The sequence below is a fragment of the Cebus imitator genome, unplaced genomic scaffold, assembly GCF_001604975.1.
Source record: "Cebus imitator isolate Cc_AM_T3 unplaced genomic scaffold, Cebus_imitator-1.0 Scaffold51, whole genome shotgun sequence".
NCBI classification, from domain to species: Eukaryota; Metazoa; Chordata; class Mammalia; order Primates; family Cebidae; genus Cebus; species Cebus imitator.
Genome location: NW_016107366.1, coordinates 11,185,722 through 11,208,256, shown reverse-complemented (window position 1 = coordinate 11,208,256; position 22,535 = coordinate 11,185,722). Strand labels below are relative to the sequence as shown.

Below are 22,535 nucleotides of genomic sequence, written 5' to 3'. Positions count from 1 at the left end.
TTTGGTAAGCTCAAATGAACCATATGAACCCACATTTTTTTTTCTAAGCTAATTTGGTTTTAAAAGCTTCAAACGAGGCCAGGCACAGTGACTCACACCTGTAATCCCAGCACTTTGGGAGGCTGAGGCGGGCAGATCACCTGAGGCCAGGGGTTCGAGATCCGCCTGACCAACATGGAGAAACCCCATCTCTACTAAAAATACAAAAATTAGGTAGTCATGGTGGTGGACACCTGTATCCCCAACTACTCAGGAGGCTGAGACTGGAGAATTGCTTGAACCCAGGAGGCAGAGGTTGTGGTGAGCCGAGATCACGCCATTGCACTCCAGCCTGGGCAACAGAGTCTCTGTCTGAAAATAAAATTTAAATAAATAATGCCTCAAATGCAAGGCCAATCCAGCACACTCAGCAGCTTGAGGAAGAACGTTCCCAGGAATACCATGGGGTCCATTGCTCGCAATAGCTGCTGATGAGCCAACTGCTGCTTAAAGCAACTGCCTCTACTGCCCACCAGTTAACATGTTCACACGCCAGCACCCGGCTAAGCGCTCTCAACGCCTTACCCTCTTCCTCACAGGGGAAGAAGGAGGGTATTCACAAAATGAAAAGGAGGAGTCAGCCTTGTATGTCCCCTGCCCTAGAGTTCTGTAGCAATAACATGGTAGATACGGTGGGATACCAACAATGTGGTAATTAAGAGTGTGTGTGTGTGTGATGGGAAGCAGGGAGGGTGTGTCTGTAAAAGACCCAGGTCCTACAGCAAAGTTTTCGCAATGCTTATGCCTAGGTGGTGTGAATTCTGGGAATTTTTGTTTTGTTGCTTTTTAGTATCCCATAAGCTTCCTCCAGTAAAAGGAAATTTGTAATTTTATGGCCAGGCACAGTGACTGACACCTGTAATCCCAGCACTTAGGGAGGCCAAGGTGGGAGCATCACTTGAGCCCAGTAGTTTGAGATCAGCCTGGGCAATATAGTGAAACTTCATCTCTACCAAAAAAAAATTTTAATTAGTTGGGCATGTTGGCATGAGCCTGTAGTCCCAGCTACTTGGGAGGCAGAGGTGAGAAGATAGCTTAAGCCCAGGAGGTCAAGGCTGCAGTGAGCTGTGATTGTGCCACTGTACTCTAGTCTGGGTGACAGAGCAAGACCTTACAATAAATAAATAAATAAATAAATAAATAAATAAATAAATAAAGTAGTTTTAAAATGTAATGGAAAATCACCCCAATCAAAATAGTAATCACAAAATATCAAGTACCCAGGCTGTATTTAATTGGGGATATGTTTTTATTCATTTTTTTTCCTGGAAAAGTTTAGTATGCCTTAGAAGTTTTAAAGATAAGTATGACACAGAGAATGGAAGGCACAAATGTTTTTTAACTTATTAAGAAAAATTATAGTTGGCTACAGAAAAATGTAATACTTCTACAAATCAAGAGTGCTGTAAATAAAACTAAGCAAATGATAAACTGGGAAAATATAATTAACTGTCTAAGGTCAACCTTGAATATTCATAGAGTTCTTCAAATTTATAAGAAAAATGGGGGCAAAGGTCTTTCATAGCTAGAGCTTTCTGTCTAGAGTTTTGTAATGTCTCAAGCTGCAAGGTATCACAGGGCACAGGATATTTATGGTACAGTATGCAACGCACAGAGGCACTGTTTTGTTATGCCATATTGTTGGGTGATCATGAAGTGATGTTTTAAGTGTTTAACTTCTAACATAATGACTTATTGCATATAGTTAGATGTTTTACTTTGTCTTAATTACTTTTTGGATTTGGGGTGGAAGTACAACACAGTGTAATTTTTTCCCACTTAAAATAATGGGATATAGGCTACTAGTGAATATCTTTACACAGAACATTTGATTTCCAGGAAGGGATTACTGACATTCAGCGGGAGATGTCTGTACTTTCAAAAGGGCCATGTACTTGAATCCTATCTAGTTAAAAAAGAAAAAGAAAAAAACCATAAAAGATGCATGTATAAAAAGGATTTCATTGCAGTTTTATTTTAAATTGCAAAACTTTGGAAACCTAAATGGTTAACAGGGTGTCTGTTAAATACCTTCTAGTAAATCTGTATGATTAAATCTTGTGAAGTCATTTCAACTATATTTTTGAAGACATTTAATTATATGGGAAAATTCTTCCAATATAACAGTAAGTGTCCAAGGATCAACAGAAGATATATAACATATGATGCAAGTTGTGTAAAAGAAAAATATTTGTATATGCAGAGAATAAACACTCCAAGAACATAATATAATTGGTTAACAGTGGTTGTCTCTGAGAGCGCAGTGGATGAGTTTTTCTTCCTGTTGTTCTCAGAGAAGACCTCAAATTTTCTTTAATGATAATATATTTGTATTTCTTAAAGAACACTTTTTAAAAAAATATAGCAGGGATTGGGGTGACTGGAAATAGTAACAAGAGTAACAACAGCAGGTGCAGCAACAGCAGCTAACACTTCTGTAGCACTTGACTCTGGGCCAGGTAATAAAAGCCAAGTTATGAGCCCACACTGAACTTTGCCTGGGTAAGCAGCATCCTGCCTCTAGCATCATCCAGTCTCTGCCCATAGGGATGAATTCAAGTCTAGGAAATTTGTGAAGCCAGAAGTATCTGGTCAAAGATCAGAAGAGTCAGCTTATTAGCCGACTCCAGTGGGTACTCGCAGAAGCCACATGCAGTATGTAGAGGTCAAGTGGTGGGAGGAATACAGGGTTTGTGGAGCAGCCAGACCTGGATTCAAATCCTGCCTGTGCCACTTAATTCCTGTGTGACCTTGAGGAACATACTTCACCTTTCTGAATCTCACTTGCTCACAAGTAGAATAAGAGCACCTCACAGCGTGGTCAGATGTTGTGAGGGTTAGAGCGGCAGCCTGTAAAACACCTAATATCCACGAGATGCTCAGAAAATACTCCTCTCCCACCCTTTTGTGATGGTGATGGTGTCACTGACTTCTTCTTAGATTGTCCTTCCTTTGTTATTATTAATTTCAATAAGGATGGCAGAAGATAAGCAAAATGACTTGGCTAAACTTGCCCCATTGACACATAAGTACTCATGAATATCTATGTGTGAATAAATGAGGGATGAGAAAGTGAAGAATTGAACAAATGAATGACAGCATACCTAGAGAACGATGATCTTACCCTGACTTGCCTGCTTTTCCCTTTTCAGCTTATCCACTCACCAAATGCCCTCCTCCCACCATCCTCCCCAATGCTGAAGTCGTCACAGAGAATGAAGAATTCAACATAGGTACCACCTCCCAAGCCTGGGAAAGGAAGGGAAGGTGGCAGTGGGAGCTGTTGGGACAGTGGGGCTCATCCCTCCCTCCTGTCCCTGGAGAAACAGTAGGCCCTGTGCCAGAGGGTTCTGTCAGCTGAGTTTGCACCCAAAATAAAATCAAAAGGAGAGCCAGAAAAAAGTTTTCTTCTGTGATTCAAGTCAGCATCTTTTTGAGAAATAAATCCATGCAAGATAATATAAAATGCCCTGGAATACGAAACAGTCCTAGGCTCAGGCAAGGCTGAGCTGTGAGACGGGAGCAGGTGTCTGGGCCATTTGATGAGAGCCGAGCTAGTTATTTAAGTCTGAACAGAATATGACCCACCTCTGATCATCACCTAGAAGTGAGTTCAGGCCCATCTGCCCTGTCCAAACTTCTGAAGGGAGTCCTCATGTTGGTTGTTCTTTGACAGGTGACATCGTACGCTACAGATGCCTCCCTGGCTTTACCTTAGTGGGGAATGAAATCCTGACCTGCAAACTTGGAACTTCCCTGCAGTTTGAAGGCCCACCGCCAATATGTGAAGGTAATTACATGGAGCTGCATCCGTATGGGGCCTAGAAGTTCCTCCCAAACAAAGCCCTTGTTTTGCTTCTCTTTCTATTCCCAGTTTTCAGCTCAGTCACTACCCCATAACATGAAAAGTCTCTTGATAAATGTCCGATGAATGAATGAGTACCTGAGGAATGAGTGAGCAATCACTCTAGATAGGTTCTTTGCCCTCTTCTGATGTCTGAACCTGTGAATTGGCCACAGTGGCCACATTTATTTCCATCTTCCTTTTTTTTCTTTTCTGGGAATTTCTTGGAATTGCACACTGAGCAATGGAAGCAGGAAGTCCCTCCCTGGGCCCTCAGAGAAGGGCGGGCTCACACACCAACCCTGCCTTAATGGTGCTCAGATGCACCCAAGGTCCTGTGTGCCAAACCAGGCAACTGAGAGACCACAGCAATCTTTATTCCAGTGTACTACGCCTTGACAGAAATGAATTTGCTTCACCTAGTCACCCCAACTAAGATCAAAACATATTCTCTACTCATCAGGCATCTGACCTAAGGCAAGGTACCTGATTGTCTTGCCCTCAATCTTCCCTGCTGTAATGGTAGTACTTATGCCATGGGGTTATTCGATGGATTATTAACATAAAGCAGTTTAGAATGATGCCTGGCATGCAGTAATTGTTCCTTGTTTACTGTTAATATTATCGCTAGTGTGACTACCGTTTCTAGAACTACTGCTGCCTGCAAATATTCAGTAGCCTGTGGGGAAACAGGTCAGCCTTTGCCCCACCCCTGGGAAAGCAAGAGCAGGCAGCACCTGCAATATGGACTGTCCGTGAGGAAGAGCAGACCTGGTAGAGGCAGGAGTGGACGACGAGGCCTAAGAACTTAAATATCATCCCATCTCAGTGCCCTGTACTGGTCATCGGATTAGTGAAATCAGGAGCTTGTCAAAAGCTAAGCAAGTCTCCTCCTAGAAGACATTTGTTTTCCTTCTCTTCTTAAAATTAAAAAGGAAGCTCTATCAGGAAAAGTCAGTGAGTACCTTTCAAAGCTACTTGGGAAGAATCCTGGATGAGTCCTGTGAAATTCTGGGCCACAGCAAGACTCTGTCTAAGAGCTCAGCCCCAGTGCTGAATACCAAGCCCCACTTCTCTGAAGGCAGAGGTGAGATGGGTGGACAGCCCATGGCAGTCTTCTACGCAAAATAGCATTACCTGAGATTGTAATTTAGGGATTAATTTTTGGCCTTGCAGTTCCAGAAACTCCCTTATACCAGTGTCCCAGAATCCAGCAAACCTAAGAAGCCTGTCTAAAGGCACATCTACTGCAAAACACCAATTTCTCCATGTGCAATGATTGGAATATAACTATCATCAATGCACACCTTTGTACTGAAAGCACAATGTACTGAAGAAGTTGATTTAGTTCTCAGAACTTTGCCTTGGCGTCTGCACCAAGCAAATGGAGGTGGATGGCCCTGAAATTGCTTTCATGCTGTGATGCTTGCTGTGCTCCAGAACAGAGTACCTCCTCAGTGCTGGAGAAGGGCCTCTCTGAACCAGCAGCTTCCCACCCACTCATGAGGACAACAAACAACCCAATCCTGCTCCTCCAGCTCCTCCTTTTCTAAGTTCCAAGCTCAATGTCTTCTTTAGAATGACATTTTTTTCTTTAGCTATATTAATACTACTAATTAGGCCACAGCCAAGTTCTGAGACCCTTTCTGTTCAAGATGCAGTTATCATCATTCTCTCTACAGTTTACTGAAGCACTATGTTGCATGCTTTACATATATTATTTCAAAAACAAATTTTTTTGAGACGGAGTCTCACTCTGTCTCCAGGCTAAAGTGTCCCACTTCTCTGAAGGCAGTGGGGCTCTCCAGCCTGGCGACAGAACGAGACAGAGTGGTACAATCTCGGCTCACTGCAACCCCCACCTCCCAGGTTCAAGCGATTCTCCTGCTTCAGGCTCGCTGGCAGCTGGGACTACAGGTGCACACCACCATGCCAAGCTTATTGTTGTATTTTTAGTAGAGACAGGGTTTCACCTTGTTGGCCAAGATGGTCTCAATCTCTTGACCTTGTGATCCACCCACCTTGGCCTCCCAAAGTGTTGGGATTACAGGCGTGAGCCACCACACCTGGCCTGTAATCTTTTATATAACGCTCACAACAATCCCGTAAGGTCCGTGCTAGCTCTGTGTTGGCGATGGAGAAGCCATCACACAGAGAGGAGATAATTTGTTCAAGACCACACCTGTAGTAAGTGGTAGAGGTGGGCTATAAATCTAGGTGTATTTGACTCAAAATCCCATGTACTTACCTCTGCCCTATACAGTACCATCTTTGTTGAAACAAAACCCATTTTATAGATTATCTCCTTTGGATTTGGGGATGCCTTACTATTGTCCATATGTATGTTTCATCTTTCCCTACCCAAAGCCAAGTAGTAGAACCCACAGCTTAGCTAGGAAGTAACTCCAACCAACTGACCAAGCCTAAGTCCAAGAAATATGGCAATATCAACACAGGGTCTAAGGCCACCTCACGTCATGGAGCAGTACAGTGATGGATGTGGGATCTTATGTGAATATGCTCAAATACCGATTTTCTAAAGATTGCCTTTTGTATTGGGAAAAGCAAATGTGTTTGCCATAGTTCCATTCCACCTCATGTTACCTGGTGTCTCTCTTTCTTTCTCCAAGTGCACTGCCCAACAAATGAGCTTCTGACAGACTCCACAGGTGTGATCTTGAGCCAGAGCTACCCTGGAAGCTATCCTCAGTTCCAGACCTGCTCCTGGCTGGTGAGAGTGGAGCCTGACTATAACATCTCCCTCACAGTGGAGTACTTCCTCAGCGAGAAGCAGTATGATGAGTTTGAGATTTTTGATGGTAAGTCGGTCAAATGCTGCATACGTCTCTGCTGCAGAAAACATGGACTCGCTCCAGAACCCTAGGAGTCTGTGCTGCAGTTTTCCTATCAGGGCTTGCCAGAACCTCCATAGGATGTCCTTCCCTACCACAGCATCCCCAAGGCCATGGGACCTGAGGGTGGCATGGCCCAAGCAGCAGGGCTGCTTGTATTACAACTTGAACCTGTTACCGAGCCTTTTCTTACTCTAGCTCCCACTCAAAGTCATTCCTGTTAATGTCAACAGATAAATGGGTCATAGCAGTATTCCCAAGTGAAGAGTGTGCTTCCTCCAAAACCCAGAGATCTACCAAACATTGTGCTGCTTCTTTGGCTTTAAGAGAGAAAAGGTACAATAATTTGCTCTTTAATTTGGAGGGAATGTCTCAGCATGCTTCAGACCACTGGACCCTAAAAACTTAACAGCAGACTTGGTAGGATTTCTCTCTTACCCTCTGGAGCACATGTGTCCTGCAATGGCATCTTGCCAAAGCACTAACTGTCCCTTCTCACTCATCAGAGCCGATTAATATGATGTCCTCAATAGAGTGAACCAATACGTTATATTCTGCAAGACGTCCAGATGGTCCACATCCCTTTATACTCTATTCTGACAGAGAACAAGAGAAGTAACACAGCTCTGGGGGAAACCATGAATGTATACTGTTGTATACCTCATGTGAATGTAAACTGCTTCTGATGCTTCTGTCTGAAGGGTATGGAAAAGACTACATGGCCAGATCAACAGCTGCATTCCATGTATCTAAGGCGGTGTTAATCTGTTCTAATAAAGATGTGAACCTTACACAGCTGCTACAATTGAGGCTCCTACGTGGTTAAATGTGTACTGTGAGACAGACCTGGGCCAGGACTCCATTTATTCCCAACCCCAGTCTTCATACACCCCTGCTGTGACAGGGTAGCTGTGATAGTGCTTTGGGCCTCCCCTCCATCAGCATCAATTAACATCCTGTATCCAGAAGTCTTTGATATATCTGAACATTCCCTTTTCTATAATATTCAGTTTTCTGAGTAAACAGTAGTAGGTCTTTTGGGGGAAGAACTGTAGGAACAACTACTATATATAATTGTTGTCATTGTGCAGGGTTTTTTTCATAGGGACCCGGCCTCTTGAGAAATGAAACCTGGCTTAAGTCTGCAAACTGGGCAAGGGATTGCACCTTTCCGCTGGGGGCAGCTTTTCTCACCCTGCGGTTATCTGCTCATGATCTATTTTGTTTATATAGTTGTTTTGGCTGCTCTTTTAGGCTTCCTATTTACCTCACCCTTAGGAACATCATGTTCTATGAGCCATCTTTGTAGATCCTGTAGGCCAGGCCCTCACAGCTGCCATTCCAACCTCACTTTCCATTGTAGTAATTATGCCAACTTTGCTTCTGACTGTTAAGTAATTCCACTGGCCTCTGTATTCTAGGACCTTCTCATCCCCATTACTGCTAGGGAGCCCAGCACCTCTTCCCATCAGTTTTGACCCACAGGAGATATCCATTAATTACTCAGCAATGCTGGTCCTCACCCACTCCAGGAAGGCTGAAGCTCCTCACCTCCTGATTGCTTTAATAAATGGTGCGTCCTCCAGGTCTTCCTGAGAACTGTGGTCAGCTAGTGGGTGCTCTGCTCTTACACAGTAGACCCAGCCCAGCATGCCACTTCTCTGAGCCTTTCCCTTTACAGCTGGCCATGGCAGTTCTGGTGGCTCTTTGTTTAATATGATCCATTACTTTTTCCAAGCTTCTAAGAGGTGTCTCAGTGGCATAGTAGAGCCATCACTCAGGGAATTTTCCAGGGTGATAAATCCTGTGTTATGGATTATCGAGCTTTATATTCTGCTCCCCTTCAACCAGACCACTGGGGATACAATCCCAGGCACTTAAGGTAGGACAAAAGAAGAGGGAGGTCTTTCTCAAAGTGCCTTCAAAAGCAATATTAGGGAGCTCTTACTTATGACTCGGACATGACATTTTCATCTAGCTTTATTACTATGTATCCATTCCATAAATATTTTTTCTATATGGCAGGTACTGAGGATTTTTGTTTGTTTGTTTTGAGACAGAGTTTTGCTCTCTTGGCCCAGGCTGGAGTGCAGTGGTGCAGTTTGGCTCACTGCAACCTCTGCTTCCTGGGTTCAAGCAATTCTCGTGCCTTAGACTCCCCAGTAGCTGGGACTACAGGCATGCAACCACCATACCCAGCTGATTTTGTTGTTGTTGTTGCTTTTCAGTAGAGGTGGGGTCTTACTATGTTGCCCAAGCTGGTCTTAAACTCCTGGGCTCAAGTGATCCACCTGCCTCAGCCTCCCAAAGTGCTGGGATTATAAGCATGAGCCATGGTACCCAGCCTGAGCTTTTTTAAATACACCAAGAGAAGAAGGGTGGCCAAGTGGAAGAAGTTCCCCAGTTTGAAAACCAGCTCTTCCCTTAACCAGCTACTTGACCTTGGTCAAGTCTCAAAATGCAAATCAATTTCATCTTACCTGCCAGCTCCTATAGGTAGGCAGAGACTTCCTAGAGCACTGCTTTAGAGCGAGGCTCAGGAGAAAAGAGCACCTTGAGCAATGCCTGTGGATGCAGAGAGAGGAGGGCAAGTACAGATGATTTTGCTGACTCTGAACAGATCACCCCACCCTCTGAGCCCTGAGGTGTTCCCTGGAGGCTCCCTGTGATGGCTCCGATGGTCTGTAATCCTGAGTCCCTCTCACCCCAGGTCCCTCCGGACAGAGCCCTCTGCTAAAAGCCCTCAGTGGAAATTACTCAGCTCCTCTGATTTTCACCAGCTCAAGCAACTCTGTGTACCTGCGCTGGTCATCTGATCATGCCTACAATCGGAAGGGTTTTAAGATTCGCTATTCAGGTGAGTTAAAACACACACACACACACGCACACACACACACAAATAAGCCATCGGCCCTCTCTTTATCAAAGCTGCAAGCTCCTCGTGAAGACTGGCCAGCTGTTCCCCTCCTCTAAATCTCCCTCACCTGAAGCTAAGTGGTCTTTGCCATTTCCCTATCTCCTATTCTTCTATTTTATTCCCCTCTTTTAACCTCTTCCCTCCCTTCTTATACAGCCAGCCTATGTCTTCAGGATAAGTTTAACTATTACATGTGATCTGATAATGCCTAACAGTGATCCTATCCCTTTAGGAAAGTTAGGAAATGCTAACTTTAAGTTTCCTTAAAACTAAAAAGCCCTAAAGCATGGATTTCCGACTGGCAGATGTTAAGCAGGCGGCAAAGGATGGGCTATATTTCAAGGCCAGGTACCTTTCTTCTGCTCTTTAAGCTGTATCTTATAAACAGAATCAGATCAGAAGACCAGGCCAGCCCAAAGACTGACCCAGGGAACAATCTATAAGGACTGAAAAAATATTCCTGGGAATATAATGAGATGGAGAAAATTGAATTTATCTGATCTCCTGTCATGGGAATTACTGTCTGTGGTTGGAAGGAAACTTCACAAGCTGCTTGCTGCCCACTTTGAAGGGGAGTGGGTTCAGTGAACTGCTGGCTGGGCTCCGCAAGCTTGGAGACAGAAATGAATTACTTAAGACCATGGCTGGTTCCACCACACAGTAGTTCCCTTTCTGCACTCTTTCCCCTGGCTACCTTTGTCCTACATTCCAAGCAAATGATGGACAAATTTCTAAAGAATCTTGGTTGGGGGCCAGGTGTGGTGGCTCACACCTATGACACCAGCACTTTGGGAGGCCGAGGCAGTTGGATCACCTGAGGTCAGGAGTTTTGAGACTAGCCTGACCAACATGGTGAAATCTCATCTCTACTAAAAATACAAAAATTAGCCAGACATGGTGGCATGCACTTGTAATCTCAGCTAGTTGGGAGGCTGAGGCAGGAGAATCGCTTGAACCCGGGAGGCAGAGGTTGCAGTGAACCCAGATCATGCCGTTGCACTCCAGCCTGGCAACAAGAGTGAAACTCCATCTCAAAAAAAAAAAAAAAAAGAAGAAGAAGAATCTTGGTTGGAAGGGATGTCAAATTATAACTGGCCTGAAGTCCCTCTTGCCACAGTCCATCTTCATGGGTCTCCTGCTTGCAAGACCAGCCCATACTTGGAGGGTGAACAGTCTTAAAGAATGCCTGGGTGTGGTTTTCAGGGAAAAGCCAACCAGGGGAAGCTGAGGGTGCCTGGGAAGAGATGGGTCTTTATTGTCTCAGAGCACATATCCTCTGCAGAATCTATCCAACCTCTCCTTTCCCTGGTGCATGGAGGAGTGGTCTGGGCAGCTGCAATGACTGTATGCCCCAACGTCAGTGACCAGCTCTCTCACTCACTAGCTCTGGGATTATTAGGCAAGGCACTTAACTACTTCAGGCCTCAGTGTCCATAGGATGAAAAGAAACCTTAAGGTGCCTCTTAGGGATGACTCAGGATGAGTACCTGGCAGCTGCTCACTCAAACAGGAAATATAGCAGTTTAGTACCATCTTACTATGCTGTTTGCTAAATTAGGCACCGAACACTATGAAGGAATTACCCTTTCCTTGATGTTCTAAAGACTAACATGCTTGGGGATAATGAGTCAGCTGTAATTACAATACCTATGCCATGTAGAAAATAAATTAATTACATGGTGCAACAATTAGTCCTTAATAATTCAGATATAGTAGACGAGTGTAATTTGCACCTGCGTCTGTCACTGTGACTAGGTATATTTTACAACTGAGATTCTTATTCCTGAGGGAGGTAACCACGTAGATATGACACACATAGAGCACAGGGGGCAAAGCAGGAGTAGAGAAACAAATCCGGCTTGGAAAGAAGCTATTTAAAATGCTAATATCACCAGCAGAAGGACGTGATCAACAAAAAAAGAGGCCAGGGGATCTCACCGTGGGGCAGCTGTGAGTAAGGGCCCCACACCCGAATCCTGCCTTATCCATCTCTGCCTGCAAGACCCAAGCAGGGACTCCTAGGGCAAACAAAGATCATTATCTGTCTGGTCTTTTGGTCATCCCTCTTTCCTGGCCTCACAGAACTCCCCTGAGGATCCCTGGCAGGGTTCGTAATGTAAGTCCTTTAAACTGGGATTTTTGGGTGTGTGTGTGTGTGTGTGTGTGTGTGTGTGTGTGTGTGTGTGTGTGTGTGTTTTGAGATGGAGTCTCACTCTGTCACCCAGGCTAGAGTGCAGTGGCAGGATCTCAGCTCCCTGCAGCCTCCACCTCCTAGGTTGAAGCAATTCTCCTGCCTCAGCCTCCCAAGTAGCCGGGACTACAGGCACACACCATCACACCCGGCCAATTTTTTGTATTGTTAGCAGAGATGAGGTTTCCCCAGGTAGTCCTCAAACTCTTGGCCTCGTGTGATCCACCCACCTCGACCTCCCAAAGTGCTGGGATTATTGGTGTGAGCCACTGCACCTAACCCAGGCTGGGATTTTGGTCTGTTTTCTTCATTGTTGTATTGCAAGCACTTAGAACAACATCTGGAAGATAATAGATACTTGATATCTGTTGAATAAATGAATGAAATAAGTTGAAGCCATATGTGGAGGGGAAATGAGCACTGTAGGGAAACGTGTGTCCCAAGTTGCCACAGGTCCATCTCAGTGCATTCCCCTACACAACACGAAGAAGAATGACCATTTAATGAGCAATGAATAACGAGCACCCCATGCTGTGCTGGGGGCTTTATGTATGCCGTCTTTATATACAACTTAAATTGTCCAAAGTAGGAATTACTAGTCCCAATTTACAGGTGAGGAAATTGGAGCTAAGTGATTTGTCCCAAATTACAGACCTGGTAAGATCAGAAATGGGACTTGAGCCCAGGCCTGACTAACGTCAAAGTTCACCCTCCTGCAATCACACCTTTCTGGAACCATCCCCACTGGGTTCTACTTTCTAAGTCTGTTTGGGAGCTGAAGGGATTTGAGAGCCTGAACTTAGCCATACAACCAAATCTGCCTTTGGACCACAAAAGGGAACCAGTGCTTCATGAAGCGGGTTTTTTTTTTCTTTGTTTTATTTCTGCTTTATTAACCTGGCTGGGTGTTTTCCAACATCCACCACTCAGACCTTCCTCAGTAGCAGAGGGCGTGGCAGTGGCAAAGACAAGGAGATGGGGGGAGAAGAAAGGGGAAAGGGCCTGCACAGAAGACCATGTCTGCCTTCCTGCCGTGACTGGTTCCCTGAACCTCATCTTCTTGTTCAGCCCCTTACTGCAGCCTGCCCAGGGCTCCACTCCATGGCTTCATCCTAGGCCAGACCAGCACCCAGCCTGGAGGCTCCATCCACTTTGGCTGCAACGCCGGCTACCGCCTGGTAGGACACAGCATGGCCATCTGTACCCGGCACCCCCAAGGCTACCACCTGTGGAGTGAAGCCATCCCTCTCTGTCAAGGTGAGAAGCAGGTGGAAAGGGGGCCACAGGTAGCTCGGATCCAACTCACATCTTGGGTTTGTCCAGGACTATTCACTTCCAAATGTGGGTTTACTGTTTGATAATTAATTCATTCTTTCCACCAGCATTTACTGAAGATCTGTAGTGCATAGCAATCTCAGTGTTTTGAGATCCATGGGGGAGATGGGTATGTGAGCACATCGATGCAAGTGACAGAGGAGGGAAGTGTTGTGTCATGAGCACAATCAGTGTTCTAGGAGCCCAGAGGTGAAAAGGCTTCTCCTTCCTCCTGGCTAGCTGGGGAGGGCTCCCAGCTGCGGAGATGCTGGGGCTTGGGCTCGTAGAGCAAGCGGGTTGATCAAACACTTGAAATGTACCAGTCAGTTTACATGCACTACCTTTTATATTTTATGAGTTTTTTCTGTTACAGTAATATACACTCAAACTAAAAATCTGAAGAAAAAAACTGTAGATAATGCAAAAGAAAAAGGTGAAAATGAACGAAAAACCTGAGATCACCATTATTAACATTCCGGCACATTTCCTTTGGTCTTTTATACCTTGATTACAAAAATTGGATCATCCCTGTGCAAAGCTCTTATAGATTTTGTTTCCGATAATGCTGTGTGACCATTGAAAATAATGGTGAGGGAGTATATTTAACTATATATTATTACATATATTACATACTATTATTGTTGGTGGGTTTTTCTGGTTGTTTTTTGGTTTTTGTTTTTGAGATGGAGTCTTGCTGTGTCACCCAGGCTGGAGTGCAGTGGCACAATCTCAGCTCACTGTACCCTCTGCCTCCTGGGTTCAAGCAATTTTCCTGTCTCAGCCTCCCAAGTAGCTGGAACTACAGGCGCCCGCCACCACGCCCGGCTAATTTTTTTATTTTTAGTAGAGATGGGGTTTCACCATATTGGTCAGGCTGGTCTCAAACTCCTGACCTCAGGTGATCCACCTGCCTCAGCCTCCCAAAGGGCTGGGATCACAGGCGTGAGCCACTGCACCTGGCCTCTGTTGTTAATATTATACTTCCTCACCATTATTTTCAATGGTGGCACAGCATTATGAGAAAACATTCATTTAAGTATCATTCTATGGCCATTTGAATTTCTATATTCTTTGTGACTATAAACTTATAATTCTATCTTTATGAATATTACATATTTATTTCCTTAAAGCAAATTCCCAGAAGTGAGATTGTCACATCATATGTGATTGACAGCTGTCAATACTGATTGCCCCCCAGAAAGTTTTGTCCTCATGTATAGCAGTACATGAGAGCTGTCTTTTCTCTGGCAGTCTCAATGTTATGCACTACATTTAAAAAGAAAAAAAAAAAAAGAAGTTATTGCCAACTACATAGATAAAAACAGGAAATCACATTGCTGTTTGATTTTTCCTTTGGTTCCCAGTAGTGGTGAAGTACTCTTTAATGACGTCTCTCATCTCTAATCCTCACAACCTTCTCGCCTGTGCCTGGGCTTTCTCAAAGAACAAAAACAATGTGCTATTAATAATCTATTTTAGCCTTAAGCAAAGGTCACAGTGAACTGGCTGTCCACAAATGGCAAATGGCATTTGGCTTTGGTCTCTGCGTCTCTAACTGCATTAACATGGACAAGTCTTTTTTCCGGAGAGCCAGTTGGAACCTACCAAGCCTCTCATTTCTGTTACCTTACATCACCACCCAAAATTAAACTTCCCCCAGGCTTTGATTCACCCATCTTCATACTACTGTGCATGTCTCCTCCCTATGCCACCCCTACCATGCCTCCCACTGATGCCCTTCCTCTGAGCCTCCCCTGGCATTCTCTGGAATCCTAGTTCCATGGCCAGCAAGCATACACCCTCAGTCCATACCCAGCAGGCTGCCTTCACTTCCTCCCTCCAAGGAGACCATGGCTGTCCTCTGAGAGCGCATATGCTGTGGCCCTTTCAAGTAGCATGTTAATCCCCCTCCACCCACCTCCTACTTCCCGCACAATTCTGGGCCAGGAAGGGCCTGGCATTCTTCCAGTTCTCTACTGCTGCTTCCAAACCATGATTTCTCCACTCCTCCTTTAGAGACTCTGTGCCTCCTAATGCCTTCTCTCTCCTTCCCCATCCATTCTCTCACCCCATGTCTCTCTCCCTCAGAGATCTTATTCCACCACAAGCCTCAAATACTTTGTGATTGTATCCCCTCCCCTCTTACCCACAGGAAGTGTCCCTCTTACCACTGGGTTTGGGGACCTGCATTTTGGCATGGAGATCATGAAACACAGGCTGTTAGTATCTCAGGCTAGAGTATTATCTTCTGTCCCCTCAGTTATTTATACAAGCGAGACCAGGCTAGGGCCTATGAGAAGTGGCTGCTGCCCGCTTCCTTCACTGGCCTCCCTGGGTTGACTCTCCATGCAAGACACCAGTGGAGATACAAGCATTTCTTCCCTACAGATTCAAGGAAGCTGTGTAGATAGTTGATCTGATATGACAGTTTGACTAACCTAGAACCAGTGAAGAAGCCCAAAGCCTTTCTGTATAGTCATTAAGAGTCTCATGTTTACACACTCCCTGATTTCTCATTTCTTCTGTGTTCCTGATCCTCCTCTTCTGGAGGGTTCCATGTCTAGACCCTTCTTCCATCTTGGTATTCCAACTTCTCTCCCTCTAAACAGTCTACCCTCCCCTATTCATAATGGAACCCCAGCCTGATGCCTTTATTGGTTCTGGAAATTCTTGTAGCATCAAGCATCTTGTTAGGCAATCTCAATGGGACTCTGCCCAAGCTTATTCTGGCTCTGATAGAAGGAGGTCTGAGCTCTAGACTAGTTGCCAAAGGGGATAGTGGATGGAGGCAGTAGTGGGCACTTTGACGGATTAGTCTTTCTATCTGTAATACCCTCCAAGCTATCAAAGGGCAAGGATGATTTATAAGTATTATTTTCTTTCAAAGACCAAATAATCTACTCTTTCCTAAGTAATTCATATTCCTCCTATAAACATAATGTCAACCCTACTCCTGATAAAATAATGACCCTGGTCATGTTGCTGCAGACATTTCTCTCCTGAGTTGCCACTTTGAGATTCCCTTTCTTTGTATTCCTGAGTTAGTTCTGTCATTTTTTATATCCCATATCTTGCCCTTTCTTGGTTTTCACCCTTTTTCATGGGGTATATCCTTAAGTAAATTCCTTAGAAAGAGTTCATGAGAGGTACATTTTCTGTGACTTTACATTTCTGATAGTGTCTATCTTTTTGCCCTCTCACATGCTTGGTCAGTTGAGTAGGCAAAATTCTAGTTTACAAATCATTTTCTTCAGAAGTTGATTTGTTCCATTATCTTTAAACACTTAGTGTTGCCAATGGGAAGTCTTATGCCAATTTGTTTCTTCTTCCTTCACAGTTATGTTGTATTTTTTTCTCTTTCTAGGAACTTGGAGGAATGCCTATGTGTCTTTGGACTTCTTAGATGCACAAAATTCCATGATGGTGAATCTAAGAGTGATTCTCTTTGCATTCCTTTGGCTCCCTTTCCATCTGAAGACTTCTGTCTCTTTTCAGCTCTGAGAAATTTGCATCTATGATAATTCCATCCCATCCGCTTTTGGGGTTCTCTCTTTCTGGAGCTCTGAACAGCTGGACGCTGGACCTCCTGTATTGAGGATCTATCTTCTGTGTTTTCAATCCTTTTCTCTCATTTTCAGACTCTTTATTTTCCTATAGTCTAAGAAATTTACTTTTGATCTGCAACCTTTTTATTTAATGCTTATTTTGGCAATCATATTTTTCAATTCAAAGAGCTCTTCCTTGTTCTTTTTGTTGTTTTTTTCTTCAGAGCACACTGATTTTATTTTATGAGTACCATATGTCACCTTGACTTTCTCAAGATACTACTGATCAGAAGCTTAAAGATTATATATCTTCTGTTTCCTAATTCAGAAACATTTCGTAACACTGTTAACATTTCAGCACATTTCCTTTGGTCTTTTATATCTTGATTACAAAAATAGGATCATCCCTGTGCAAAGCTCTTATAGATTTTCCTAATTCAGGAAACAGAAGATATATAGCAGAAGGAAATTAGGAACAGATTTAGGAAATAGAAGATATATATTCCTAAGGGGATGTTTGTTTTAAACCTTATCTTGGTTTGTCTTGTTCACACTGCTGATTTTCTTCATCTGTATAGTGATTCTTGATCATATTTTAAGAGTAAGGGCCAGGTTGGTTTTTCCAGGTATGAGATGTGGATTACCTTTGTTGTTTTTATATACAGGTATCCTGGCCCACTAAGTGTCTCCTATCAATGAGAAGTTGAGTTGAGTATGTGGTAGACCTGGGCAGGCAATGGGGCAGTCTTTAGGCCAAGAGACCATAAACCCTAGAATTAAAAGAGCTTTCCTCTGGGATGCCAACTCCCACCATAGCAGCCCTAATTCATGCTAAGAGAGTTCTCCTTCAGTGGGAAAGAAAATCCTCTCTTTTGTTTGGAGTGTAGTTGCTTGAATGCCTCTACACTGTGTTTGTGGGAACAGATAGCAGAGAACTGGTTTCACCCTGAGGCTCCTTCCCACATATTTTGAGCTACAGCTTCTTTGCACTTTTATTTTCATTTCTTCTTCCAAACTTAAGAAAAAAAAAAAAAAAACACTCCTCCACTGATGATCCTCCCGTTTTCTTTTTTATTATGAGACTTTACCCTTTTATTAGTTTTTACTACAATTTTATTGGGACCTTGGGAGGGGAGGAAGGATAAAATAGTTTCTCAGAATACCATCTTAAGCCAGAAATGCTCATGACATTGTTTTCCTTTTGCTAGCTCTTTCCTGTGGGCTTCCTGAGGCCCCCAAGAATGGAATGGTGTTTGGCAAGGAGTACACAGTGGGAACCAAGGCTGTGTACAGCTGCAGTGAAGGCTATCACCTCCAGGCAGGCGCTGAGGCCACTGCAGAGTGTCTGGACACAGGCCTGTGGAGCAACCACAATGTCCCCCCACCATGTGTCCGTGAGTCCTCGGGCAATGGAGGTGGGTGTAAGGAAGGGTTAATAGGCAGCTGGAGAGATTCCTACAAGGAGAGAACTAAAAGCACCATAATGAGGAAAAAACCCATGGAGATGGGGATGATTGGGGGATTTCAGAAGAGGAGGCAAGTACTGAAACTGCTCTCCGCATTGATGACCATTGTGCCCTGGTGTTTCCGCAAACCACCACGGAACTTAAGAACAGCCTGGTCCACTCCCTTTTAGATGGAAAACCTGTCAGAAAGTTTGCTTGAATGTCCCTTGATTCCAAAGCTCTAAAACGACAACTTTTAGGCCAGATCATAAAATGGCATGATAATGTCCAGTCCAAAGACAGAGGATTTGGTTTTGTTGTGTTTTTTGGCCTACATGGTGCTTTATAACAAATTTTGAATTACTTCACAATATTTTAAAATCAAGACATTTTACATTAAAATCCATATTTATCTTCTCTTGAAAGATGAAAATCTAACCACTCAAACATTCAATAATCAACCTCGACTGGACACTAGTTCCCTTTTCTTATTTTTAATATTTCAGCAGAACTGTACTCCCCAGTTTGCCACATCCCCACCAAACCCACTCTGTTCACTTATCAAACCTGCCTGAACTGAAGATGTCTGGATTCTTCGTGATTGCATTAAGGTCTCCAAGTCCCTAGATCTGGGTTCTTGCAAGATCTTCCACGATTAATTAATTAATCCTCCCTGTTCCTCATTTCCCCAGCTGTGACCTGTCCTGATATCAGTAGCATCAGTGTGGAGCATGGCCGATGGAGGCTTATCTTTGAGACACAGTACCAGTTCCAGGCCCAGCTGATGCTCATCTGTGACCCTGGCTACTACTATACTGGCCAAAGGGTCATCCGCTGTCAGGCCAATGGCAAATGGAGCCTCGGGGACTCTACGCCCACCTGCCAAAGTAAGCCCAGGAGGGGAGGGTGGGCAAGTCTGGCAGAGTCCCTCCTACCTAAGCTGTCTCATGCATGAGGTGGACTGGGGCGAGGGAAAATGGGGGTACCACCAGGGACTGCAGTGTACTGCTTTTTAGACTCTCATCTAGTAGAATCAAGAGCTGGGAAAATGCCTACTCCTTTAAGGAAGTATTTCTTAGCATCTTCTCATCTTATCAAAAGCTGTCTTTGTCCAGATGAGCATCCACTAATTCATTTCTTTAATATTCATTAGGCTTTTACTGTATGCCAGACACTATAAAGGTATGAAGATAAAAGATTTTGGTTCCTGCCCACAAGGACTTTAGAGTCTGCTGGAGAGGCAGACACATAAAGAAGCAATGATAATGTGGTGTTATAAGACCTGAAATGGGAGTGTATGTGAAAGGAATGATGGTAGCATAGGGGATAGGTCACCTAAACCTGCCCGCCTTCCATTGTCAATTGTTTTTCTTTGGTTCTTTAATATAGTTTCAAAGGTCGGAGTCTCTGGGAAGAGACTGAGACAGAGGCTTATTAGAGGGTGCTCTTGAGAGCACCACCTGCAGAAGAGAAAGGAAAGGAGGGAAGGAAGCAGGACTGGGCAGAGGGAGAATTGAGCTCTGATGCAGTATCTGTGAAACCCCCAGCTGACCCCCCAGGGAGCTCTACAGCTGGGATGGCCCTTGAGAATTGTCACAAGTTGGCGCAACAGAGCCTTTATACTACCACACTGACCAGCCATTCGATGCCAGGCTGTTCTAGGAAGGGGACATGACCTGCCTAGGTGGGAGGATTCTTCAACCACAGCAATCTGAAAAGGGCTGACAGCCAAGGGTTGTTTGCCAGCAGCTGGGGAAATAAGTCCTTCTTCAGTCCTAAAACAGGCTCTGAGTGGCTCACCACGGCATGCACTACAATAGGAATATCTCCCACTACAATAGGAATATGCTCATAATATTTATGTGACCAATGAGGATGTCATAGAGGAAGCAAGTGATTTAAAGAGGTAGAAGGAAGTGGTCTGTGAGAAGTGGGAGTTTGAGACTGGGCAGGAAGAGGAATGATGTCTTCCAATGCTTGTGACCCAGGCTGGGCATGGATCCCAGCACTTTGGGAGGCTGAGGGGGGTGGATCACTTGAGATCAGGAGTCCGAGATCAACCTGGCCAACATGGTGAAACCCCATCTCCACTAAAAAAAATACACACACACACACATTAGCCAGCATGGTGGTGCCCACCTGTAATCCCAAGTACTTGGGAGGCAGATGTTACAGGGAGTCAAGACTATGCCACTGCACTCCAGCCTGGACGACAGAGTGAGACTCCATCGCAAAAAAAAAAAAAAAAAAAAAAAAAAAAAAAAAAAAAAAAAAAAAAAAAAAAGGCTAATGTCAGTGATCCAAGACACTGTTGTCTTCACACACTGGTGCAGTCTGCACAGTGGGATGTAACCACATGTGTGGCAGAGTAGTCACAAGCATTTGACAGTCTCACTACAATGCAGCCACTCATATTTCAGTGCAGCCTTGGTGATTAGGCCTCACCTCATACATCAGCCAGAGGCTCTCAGCAGTGCTCTGTTGGAAAAAAGTGTGAGGCTGCTGCAGGGCTCATAAAAGAAGGGAAAGGAAATTGATTAGCAGCGTCTTCCCAGGTCACTAAGGAGCATACCACAGAATCGCCATCTCTTCCTAACCACAGTGCACATCTCAGCCCCTGAGAAGGATTTAAAAAGCACACAGGCTGGGGCCCTATCTCCAAAGCCGGTGAGTCAGACACCTGCAGCGGAGCTGGGCATTTGAACACCCCTCGGGGGCTTCTGGAAACACCTCCAGTTGAGATGCCACATCACCTAAGTCAGCATCACAGCCCATATTGTGGCCAGGAATTCCAGCAGAGTAAGGTTAAACAGGTCTTGTTTTTGTCACGATTGTTGCTAAGCAGAAGCAGCCACGCCCCTCCTCTTGGGGCTGGCTTACTGAGCATCTTGTGATCATTGTAGTCATTTCCTGTGGAGAGCTCCCCATTCCCCCCAACGGGCACCGCATCGGAACACTGTCTGTCTACGGGGCGACAGCCATCTTCTCCTGCAATTCTGGATACACGATGGTGGGCTCCCGGGTGCGTGAGTGCATGGCCAATGGGCTCTGGAGTGGCTCTGAAGTCCGCTGCCTTGGTAAGTGACCTCTCCAGGCCTAACCTTCCCAGTTTTTCTCCTCGAGATAGAACAGATCTTTCCAAAGCTGGGATCCAGTCTTTGAACAGGATCATTTTGCCTACTGACATAAAATGCTTAATCCGATCACCAACTGTTGGGCATCAGGCATGACTAAAACCCTGGAATAGCTTCTCTTGGGCCACCCAAAGGAATGAGAACTTCAGATCTAAAGAGACAAGCCTTTGAGGGTTTCATTCTGGTTAGAAAAACAATCCCTTCCTATTGGCCTTTATATAATGAGTATAGCCCCAGTCTCCATTTTTGGCAAACTTGCAGACACATTCCTGTAACATGCCTTAAGTACCTTTCATATTATCTATTAGCAAATTTTACACAAAATATAGCAACATATACATATATACTAAGCAAATGACAGAAACATAAAACAACCTGGCTTACAAAGGACAAATTTATCCTTTTCTCCATGGCTAATCCACTCTCTGGTTCTATGATTCTGTCTCCTCTTACACCTTTCTTGGACCCCTAGAGGCTAAAAGAGGGCCCCAGCCACATAAACCTCACAGGATAGATTGGATGGTTTGTCCTGGGGTGAACAGTGCTGTCTTGCCCATGTCCCAAGCCCGCTATTTCCACAGAAAGCCAACAGAAACTGGTGGAAATAACCAGGAATATACTCTACCCAAATCCCATATAATAAAAAGAACTCACCTAGGTGTTACTCAAGGAGAAGGAAGGAAAGATGAATTTAGCCAAACCATCTGTTTTTACACAGTTGTTTCAACACAGCCAGGTTTTGACTGCCTTAATGTAGACAGTGGTGCCCTCCATGCAGCAGATGCTCAGTAAAAAACAAGATGTTCAGTCCTGGCACTGTGGCTCATGCCTGTAATCCCAGCAATCAAAAGCTGCATTGTCCAGATGAGCATCCACTAATTCATTTATTTAATATTCATTAGGCTTTTAATGTGTGCCAGACACTATAAAGGTATGAAGATAAAAGATTTTAGTTGAGACAGATCACTTGAGGCCGGGAGTTCGAGACCAGCCTGGCCTCTACTAAAAATACAAAAATTAGCTGGGTGTGGTGGTGTGTGCCTGTAGTCCCACCTACTCGGGAGGCTGGTGAATCCCTTGAATCTAGGAGGTGGAGGTGGCAATGAGACAAGATCGCACCACTGCACTCTAGCCTGGGAGTCAGAGCAAAACCCTGTTTTGAAAAAAAAAAAGAGAGCTGCTCTTGAGTTTGGGTTTTTGGGTGTACATATATATATGGCTTTTTTGTATCTGGTTGGTAAGAAAAAGAGGGGG

The 22,535-nt window shown here is 44.4% G+C and overlaps 1 protein-coding gene across 2 annotated transcripts in view; it reads left to right on the top strand.

Moving 5' to 3' along the window:
* CSMD2 (CUB and Sushi multiple domains 2) overlaps positions 1 to 22,535 on the top strand; it is a 616,956-nt gene that overhangs the window by 535,776 nt on the left and 58,645 nt on the right. For both annotated transcript variants that reach the window (XM_017527996.2, XM_017527992.2), the window contains 8 exons: positions 3,192 to 3,272; positions 3,716 to 3,829; positions 6,514 to 6,702; positions 9,446 to 9,592; positions 12,912 to 13,100; positions 17,911 to 18,096; positions 18,840 to 19,034; positions 21,051 to 21,224. In XM_017527996.2, coding sequence (XP_017383485.1) covers positions 3,192 to 3,272; positions 3,716 to 3,829; positions 6,514 to 6,702; positions 9,446 to 9,592; positions 12,912 to 13,100; positions 17,911 to 18,096; positions 18,840 to 19,034; positions 21,051 to 21,224 — 1,275 coding nt within the window. The remainder of the gene's footprint in view (positions 1 to 3,191; positions 3,273 to 3,715; positions 3,830 to 6,513; positions 6,703 to 9,445; positions 9,593 to 12,911; positions 13,101 to 17,910; positions 18,097 to 18,839; positions 19,035 to 21,050; positions 21,225 to 22,535) is intronic.